The 9,065-nt window shown below is 41.8% G+C and overlaps 1 protein-coding gene across 18 annotated transcripts in view; it reads left to right on the top strand.

The window, feature by feature from the left end:
* The first annotated feature begins 971 nt into the window (after nt 1–971).
* MFF (mitochondrial fission factor) overlaps nt 972–9,065 on the top strand; it is a 29,095-nt gene continuing 21,001 nt past the window's right edge. For 5 of the 18 annotated variants that reach the window (XM_084779644.1, XM_084779642.1, XM_084779655.1 and 2 more), the window contains exons 1-5: nt 973–1,160; nt 3,216–3,324; nt 4,023–4,197; nt 5,387–5,607; nt 7,448–7,617. In XM_084779644.1, the coding sequence (XP_084635770.1) occupies nt 4,160–4,197; nt 5,387–5,607; nt 7,448–7,617 (429 nt within the window). In that variant the 5' untranslated portion in view covers nt 973–1,160; nt 3,216–3,324; nt 4,023–4,159. Of the gene's footprint in view, nt 1,161–3,215; nt 3,325–4,022; nt 4,198–4,976; nt 5,007–5,386; nt 5,608–7,447; nt 7,618–9,065 lie in introns of all 18 variants that reach the window. The other 13 variants (XM_084779646.1, XM_084779645.1, XM_084779647.1 and 10 more) reach the window with 5 other exon arrangements.

Below are 9,065 nucleotides of genomic sequence, written 5' to 3'. Positions count from 1 at the left end.
CTTGGCATTGTCTCTAGATTACATATATTTAACCCAATACAGATATGTTATACTCCATTAGTAGGGAATGACCACAAGGCCGAGTGTGGTTTTGATACAGATACTGGCACCGGCTTCCCTGTCACAGCATACAGGAAGTCCTGGTCCTCTAGCTTCTACCTCCCAAGCCCCCAGAACCTTATTTCCGGTGTGTGCCACCAGGCGGAGCTATAATATGACTGACCTGAAAGAGAAAAAAAATTCCTCAACCCTGGTTGTTTGACTCCAAGGATGGGAAACCGTGGATAAGGTTGCTAGGTTGTTTGTGTACATCGAAGCACACATCTTATTTTCTGATTGGGCTTCTGGTCCGTCCCAATAAGCGAGGCTGGTTCCTGCGTTCCCACCTTGTTCTTCCAGAGGGGAGCCACAAGTTGGGTGATTAGACTTGAAAAAGATTTCTGACAGCTACTTTTTTTTTTCAGCTACTATTTTTAAACCCAATTCAGATTCCCTTTTCTTTTTTTTTCCCGGATTCTTAATTTGTAAGTTTTAGGGAAATCAAAATCAGAATGCTAAAGAATTGACCCCAATATTTAGTTATATATGCAGATTCCCGGACCACCACGAGAATTTTTATTCAGGCAGTCCTTTAAAACAGGTTACTGGTTCCCAGCACTTGGGAGGCAGAGGCAGGCGTATCTCTGGGAGTTCGAGGCCGGCCTGGTCTACAAGACGAGTTCTGGACAGCCAAGATAACACAGAGAAACCCTGTCTAGAAAAACTAAACAAACAAACAAACAAACAAACAGGTTACTGGTTTACCTTGCAAACGTGAGGTTCTTAAAAGAACTCTAAACATAAAACCCCTCAACAGGAATCACCTGAGGCGGAGCGCTTTGCCCACAACAAAGATGGCTCCTTATCGACGTTTCACAAGCTTGAGCGCAACATCTGCCCTTTCCTTATCACATGACAGGCACCTACTTCCGCTACGGCTCCTGGAAGGGGCCAGTCCAGGCCGTTCTCGCTTCTGTCCCGGCTCCGCCGCGGCCGCTCCGCCGCTCCTTTTCCCGGGCGCTTCGGTGCGCTCGGCCAACGGCCTCTGCGAGCGCTCGCCCGAGCGCCCCGGAGCCGGCGGGCGGCGGCCCTCTCTCCGGGGACTCTCCAGCGGGCCCAGGGTGAGTGTTGTAGTCTCCCTAAGCGGGGCTCCCGGCCTAGCGCCGCGACAGTGACACCCGCCTCCCGGGCCGGGCGGAGCGGCCCCCCTCCTTGGCCTGTCCTCAGGCCTTGCCCTGCAAATATCTGGGACCAGCTTCTTCACCTTTTCTGCCTCGGCATCTTGTTCTGTGTATAGCCCAGAAGTCGAATTTTACTGACAAAACAAAAACAATTATTAGTTTGGGGTTAGGAAACGGAAGAAAGCCTGGGAGCTAGGATCTGGGCTTTTTGGAGCATCTCTTCCACGGCCCCACGCACTTCACAGTATGACCTTGAGCCTGCCCCCATTTAAAAGTAACTCTTTGTGTAAAATCCGTGTAATTAAAGAAAGGCCTTTTGGGAGGCCCGGAGCTGGCCGAAGCATCCTTCGCTGGTGGCGATGCCGGCTAGTTCTTTCGGGCGCCTCACCCCTCCCCGCTGGCCCGCGGAGCTAAGGCTCCGGGTCCCCTTTAGTACCCCCGGCCTCCGTTTGCAAAAAACCTTGTTGTCATTGCAAAACAAAACCAAACCAAACCAACCAACCAACCAAAAAAAGCCAGCGTCCGAGTCCCACTAGCTTAGGAGCGGGGCGCTCTCTCTGAATTGGTGGCGCTTTCTAATTGTAGAAGCGATTTGTGCCCAATAGAGCTATGCAGGCCTCCCGCTGGGAACCAGTGAATGAGAGTGCCTATTTTCCCCAGTGAGAGCCACCCCTTTCTCCCTCAGTCCCGCTGGCTACTAATGAGATTCCCCAAAGAAAAACCTTTAGGGAAAGTAGGATGGCTTAGCCCTATTTAGTATTCTGAGCATGCAATTAGATTGTTTGAGGAGGGGTCGGAAGTTTAATTTTGGTTTTCGAGGACTTGTTAATTGAGACAGCTCTACCGTGGTGTTTCTTGAGCGTACGCTTTTTATTGAATTGCTGTCCTCAGGGAGGAACTGTGTGTTGGCTCCCTTCCTGCCTGATAGGGCTGCCACATTTTAGGTCTGCAAGTTTTTTTCTGTCCCTCTGTCCTGACTGTTGTGAATGTTTTGTTGTTAATACGTATGGGATTGGGGTTCTTTATTAATTTTTTTTTTTTTGAGTTCTAAAATTCTAGCTATGACTCTCCTGTCAGGTGTCTACCCAACAGAGACGCTCTCCACTCTTAATTTCTTCAGAAACTTTATTTTGTGCAATGTCACTTGCCAATCCTTGCTGTCATTTTTCTGAGCTCCTTGGAGTCCTTTGCCTATGTACCTCAGGGTTTTTGTCTGTTTCCTTTAGAACTTTACCAGCTCTTACATTGACTTAATTTTTAAAATAGTTTTGTTTTGTTGTGTAAACTTACATGTGTATAGCAAGTTTGCGGTTCTAGGGTAGTGATTAAATATTTCTTTAAAAATAGATTTGTTTTTTTCAAAAACTAATTCCAAGTTAAAGAAGAAATTAAATGTAATATATGGGACCCTGACAAAGTTGATAAACACTCTAGATGTTTGGGTGTAGTCCAGAAAGTAGACCTGGGTATCAGATAGGAGTGTAAGGGATTTGGTCTTGAGATATACAGCAAGTATGTGACAAAACCTGTGGATTGAAAAACCTTACCCCAAATTAAGTTTATTTGTTACCAAAGACTATCTGAAGTACCATAGTTTATTGAGGAAGAAAAATAATTAAGATCTCATCTGTTTTATTGAAACATAAAATGTAAAAACTGAGGCAGTAGTAATAAGTCTTAATACAGTTAGTTCCTCAGGTTGTGGTGACCCCAACCATAAAATTATTTTTGTTGCTAGTTCATAACTGTAATTTTGCTGGTGTTATAAATCATAATGTAAATATCTGCAATACCACCCCTGTGAAAGAGGTGCAACCCACAGACTGAGAACTAATGGTGACACTAAAACTTGAGGTAACCTTAATGTTCTTTCTTTATCTTTTTGTTTCTTAGTGTAAAGCTTGTATGTCTCTGTGGCTTTTATTTGAAGAATTTTCAGCTAAATCTCTAATAACGGTATCATCTAGTTTCTCAGTCACTGTTCTTCTCCCCCAGGGACAAAAGTGGCTCTCAGTCTAGCACATGTGCATTGGAGCAATTTAAGGATTTAATATGAAGCACAGAAGCAGATAGTGCCAAATAGCAAGACCGTTGTTTCACATTTGTAAGTAAAATGTTCTCTTTGGCTCTGTTTTCTTAGCCTTTAAGCCATCTGCATGTCAGTTCCTTAAAATGCAGACATTTGGGAGGAAAAAAAAAAGCTGGTTGGCAGTCATAATCCATCTAGGCTTAGCACACTGTACAGTCACCAATGACTGCTGCACTCAGAGTCCTGGGGATGTTAAAAAGTGAAGAAGAAGACATCTGTATTGCCATAACCTTAGTCTAATCACAGAACAGCCTCTGTGACTAAGACATTTATATTATCTTTAGAGTTCTATTGTCCCCGACTTATAATAACTTTGCTAGGACTTTAGTGTAATTTGGCTTCCTCTTCAGGAAACCAACACTTACACATCAAATTTTTAGGCAATCTCAATACGTTTACTTTAACCCTTGCATTCTCTTCATATCTTGTTGGGATGTGATGAGGGGAGTTTTCTGGTAGCCACCCTTCTCCCTCTCTGACTGCACATTTCTGTATGTTACAATATAACTTTCACTTAATTGTAATTGAAAAGTCATGAAATGGGGACTATGCTTAAAGCCGTCTTTCTGACGTGTGGGGTACTGTCGAGTGACAGCTGGGACACTTGCAATGTGGCTTCTCAAATAGAGCCATTTTAAGTAAATACTTTTATTCGTAGTTCTGTTATAAGGTAAATTGTTGAAATACTGATTTCTATTCTTTCTTTTTTACAGCTGGAAAAGCAGTGTCCGTGTTGTTATGTACACCTCCAAAAACAGTTCAGATCTGTAGGGGAATTGTTGTGTAAAGTAAACAACTGCAGGGTAGCAGTATTTAATAGCTATTGTAGACGTGTATTTGCTCTATTAAAATGAGTAAGAAAACGGGCAGTGACACACCACTAGGAAGGTCAGTGAAATTTTTTTCAGTTGAGCTGGTATTATAGATTTGACAGACAGTAGCTTAAAAGCTGCTTGCCATAAGCTAACCATGCTCTTTTATGCTTTTCTTGGCATTTTTTATTTGGGGGCAACATTCTTTCAACTACATCTCCTTGGAATCATGGATCCCTCTCTAATTTAGAAGGTTACTCAATGCATTTGTACTACTCTTCCCTCAAAGAGTTTGATGCTTCTCAAAACTACGAGTATAAATATGATATAAAACATAGGTTAAGAATGTGAACATGTAACCCCTTAAAATGAGTGCATACATCAAGGGCTCATTAATGTAATCCATGTGTCTGGCATTCATTAGATCTCAGTCGTCAGATTCATGTGCAGTAAAAAGTTTGACTTGGGGGCTGGAGAGATGGCTCAGGGGTTAAGAGCACTGTCTGTTCTTCTAAAGGTCCTGAGTTCAATTCCCAGCACCCACATGACAACTCCCAACTGTCTATAACTCCAGCTCCAGATGATCTGAGGCTTTCACACAAATGCACATAAAATTAAATAAATTACTTTTTTAAAAGTTTTGACTTGCATTGCATTATGCATTATGTGATTTTGAGGAGACTTTTTTTTTTTTTTTTTTTTTTTTTTTTGGTAAAGTGAGCATTGGCCTTATTTACCATTGGAATCTGATTTTCATTATTGAAAGGCTTTATTTCATGCAAAATGGCAGTTGCATTGCTGTAAAATCCAGCAACATTCTTATACATAATTAGGATTTTTTTTTTTCCTTTACAGTTTTAGAGATTGAACCACGCTTCATGCATGGTAGGCAAGCACTCTACCTCTCTCTTAGCCTTCTGACTGGGATTTTTTTTTTTTTAATTTTATTTCAGGCTTTTTTTTTTTTTTTTTAGTTTTAAGGAGCATGCACATCTGCTTGCACACAGAATGTTTCTGTGTGTGCATTTGTATAATACTTTAAGAGCTTACATCTAATGGTTGGCCTTAGGGTTCATTTTCAGATAAGTCAGAAGCTTTGTATTGAGCAAAGTGTTTTCTTTGATCCCTTATTTTTCTTTTACTCACAAGTAAGCTGTTTCCTTTTGCTCTTTCTACTGTACGGTATTGCCTTCTAACATCACTGCATAGAAGAGGTTGACTTTTTAACACTCAGTTATTTTGATCTTAAAATTTTCCTTCTGTAGGGTGAGTGGGGCCGCATTTCCTTCTCCCACTGCTGCTGAGATGGCAGAAATTAGCCGAATTCAGTACGAGATGGAATACACTGAAGGTATTAGTCAGCGGATGAGGGTCCCAGAAAAACTAAAAGTAGCGCCGCCCAATGCTGACCTGGAGCAGGGGTTCCAAGAAGGAGTTCCGAACGCCAGTGTCATCATGCAAGTCCCAGAGAGGATCGTGGTTGCAGGTATCTCACACTTGATTGTATAAACACTTTCAGTTTTTCAAAATGTCATTGAGAAAAGGTATTTTCACAAGTTTTACAAATGTATCTAACCCCCACAGTCCAATGCAGAATATTGCCGTCACCTCAGAAAGCTTCCTGTTCCCGTTCTCCACCATTCCTTCACTCTCAGCAGCCACTTTCTTAGAATCTCCTATGAGGGGCTGCAGAGATGGCTCAATGGTTAAGAGCACTGCCTGCTCTTCCAAAGGACCCGGGTTCGATTCCCAGCACCCTCATGGCAGCTCACACCTGTCTGCAACTCCAATATCTGACACCCCCACACCAACATACACAAATTAAAATTAAATAAACTATTTAAAAAAAAAAAAAAAGAATCTCCTATGAATGGAGCCCTGCAGTATATTCTGCTTTGCCTGGCTTCTTTTGCTAAAAGTAATTTTTCTTTCTTCTATTTCTTTCCTCACCTGCTGATCTTTGAAGCTAGGGCCTTGTGCATTCTGGGAAAATTCTGTACCACTGACCTCTATTTGCAGCCCTCAGTATTTTTCATTCAAGAGGCCGGGTTTGCGTTTTCCACACTGCCCTGGAGTTTTCCCTGCAGAGCCTACAGGTCTTACGCCTGCCAGTCCTTCTGCTTTGGCTTTCTGAACTGCCCCAGCAAACCCAGTCTGCTTTTCACTTTGCTTTTATATTGAACAGATTTAGTGCATGCGGGAGGCACTAGGGATTCTCCTGACTTGGCTCCCAAGTGCTGGAATTGCAAAGCTTGTGCTCGTTTGTGTGGCTACTGTAGAATTTGAGATTCTTTCACATTGTTGCATGTATTATCTGTTCATTCCAGTTAACTGCTAAATAATAGTATATTATTCTAAATAATGTGTGGGTATATTATCTTTCGTTCCTCCATAGACATAATAGGCTTTTGTATTGCTTTCTCTCTGAGTGCATGTGAATATTCACAAGTTTTAGAAGGCCATAGATCTTCATGTCTCTAGAATGAAATGGCTATATTATAAATTGTATTTAACTTTTTCAAATGTTGACAAATTTTATTACAAATGCTGTGCCACATTTCTTTTCAGTCAGTGATGTTTGGGAGTTTTAGTTGTTTTATATCCATTTCCCTGGTAACTGATAATTTTGAACATGTGTGCATGTGCTTTTGACTGACTTTTGGTGTTAGCTGTTTCTGTTACCATGGTGAAACATCATGATCAAGGCAACTTTAGAAGGAAGGATTTGTTTAGGCTTATGGTTCCAGAAGGATAAAAAGTCCATCACCGTTATCTTGGTGAGGCATGGCAGTGGGCAGGCATGGTGGCTGGAGCTGCAAGCTGAGAGCTCACAGTTTGAACTGTAAGCCCAAAGCAGATTGGGGATGGGGGGGCTAGGGAGCCAGGGGATGGAGAGACAGAGAGGGAGAAAACACTGGATAGTGAATAAGGCTATTTATCTCATTTTTCTCTTAACCTCCCCCACTACTTCCATCACCAAGGCCCCTACATCCAAAACTTCCCCAAATAGTGTCATCAACAGGGGAACAAGTGTTCAAATGACCAAGACTACAGGAGATACTTGTCATTCAAACCAACACATTGTGAAGCATCAAATGTTTTGCCAATTTGAATTTTTCAGTGTTGTGAGAGTTCTTTATGTACTTGGAGACAGGTTGCTTGAGTTGTTTGTTTTGGTCACACACATATAGTAATGTCTACACCATGGTGTTAAATATTCGTGAAGTATCAAATGCTTAAAAGAAACTACCGCTGTTGGGTAGGTATCTGACAAGATAAAAAGCACCACTGTGAAAATTCTATTCCTTTTGTTTCCCTTTTCCTAGGAAATAATGAAGACGTTTCATTTTCAAGACCAGCAGATCTTGACCTTATCCAGTCCACTCCCTTTAAACCTCTGGCACTGAAAACACCACCGCGTGTGCTCACACTCAGTGAGAGACCACTAGATTTCCTGGACTTAGAAAGACCACTCCCAACTCCTCAAAATGAAGACGTAAGTAGAATTGCCACTGCTTACATTTCAAAGAATTAGAGTTAAGCAATGAGGCATGCATTAGCCACAGATGATGGAAGATTTCCATATGGCAATATTGTTATCAGTTGACTTAATAATTCCCCAAATAAGGTGTTAGGGGGTTTATTTCTTTGTTTTCCTAATTTAACAGTTACGTGATGGGAAAGTGAAAATCATAGAACAAGTATTGTTTCCATTTATGTAGACTTAAAGGAAGAACAGCTCTGTCACACCTCTAGTGATGCAGACAATATCTCAGAAGTTTCTGTTCTCTGCTGTGCTAGGGATTGAACCAGCACTTGAACCTGCTAGGCAAGTGCTTTATCACTATATTCCTGGGAAATGAAGTTCTGCACTAGGAAATGAAGAGTATATCCTGTTATAAAATCATCTGGCAAACCAAGGAAACCCCTGTCTGCTGATATTCCTGTTCTTGCAACTTGATGAGCGGTTTCCACTGAGGTGGTAGCTTGATGTCCCTGTTAATATCAAGCTTGTGGTAAAATGGTCTTACAGGGTATCAACACTGGAATTAAAAGTCCTGTCAATGCTATAGATTCAAGACCAGAATTGAAGTTTCTATTCTTGGAGACAATATTCAGACATATGTTTTTATTAAAACTGGCATTCCTATGTCTACTTTGACTTTCCATGTGGTCCTTTCCAAAGAGGGGTAAACATACATGTAAACCAGGTTAGTGTGATTCCTAGTACTGGGTCTTGCTGGTTTTAGGTTTATTCTGCTTAGGTAATTGAGATAATATATTCATAGATGCCAGTATGAATATCCTGCACATTTGCTTATTGAAAAGCACTATATTTGAGTGTTAATTGTGGCCAAAAATTGTCAAATTGCTTGTAGTTTTGTTTTTTTTTTTTTTAACTTGGCAAACATTTGGCGGGGGGATGCTATGTGTGAAACACTGCAGGAAAAAAATAAGTAATGTGCCCTCTGGACGTTTTCCGTCTGTGTAGCCTCAGAAGGACAGTGGAATGAAGTGAGGAGAGGACATTAATACACACAGAGGAAATTGGAGGCCTCTTTTCAGTACATGCACTGGGTAATTGTGTATCATCCAGGCACAGGCTAGAGGCATCTAAGAAGAAGGAACCCCAACTGAGGAAATGCCTTCATAAGACTGGGCCATAGGCAAGCCATTAGGGCACTTTCTCAATGACTGATGGGGAGGGCCCAGCCCATTGTGGACGGTGCCATCCCTGGGCTGGTGGTCCTGGGTTCTATAACAAAGCATGCTGGGTAAGCGAGTAAGTAACACTCCTCCATGGTCTCTGTATCAGCTCCTGCCTCCAAGTTCTTGCCGTGCTTGAGTTCCGACCTCCTTTGATGATTGAACTATGGTGTGGAAGCATAAGCTGAACAAACCCTTTCTTCCCTAACTTGCTTTTGGTCACACTGTTTCATTACA

Source organism: Acomys minous (genome assembly GCF_964271855.1).
Source record: "Acomys minous genome assembly, chromosome: 4".
Taxonomy (NCBI): domain Eukaryota; kingdom Metazoa; phylum Chordata; class Mammalia; order Rodentia; family Muridae; genus Acomys; species Acomys minous.
Note: the sequence above shows the minus strand (reverse complement) of the source record. Positions and strands in the feature narration are given on the sequence as shown.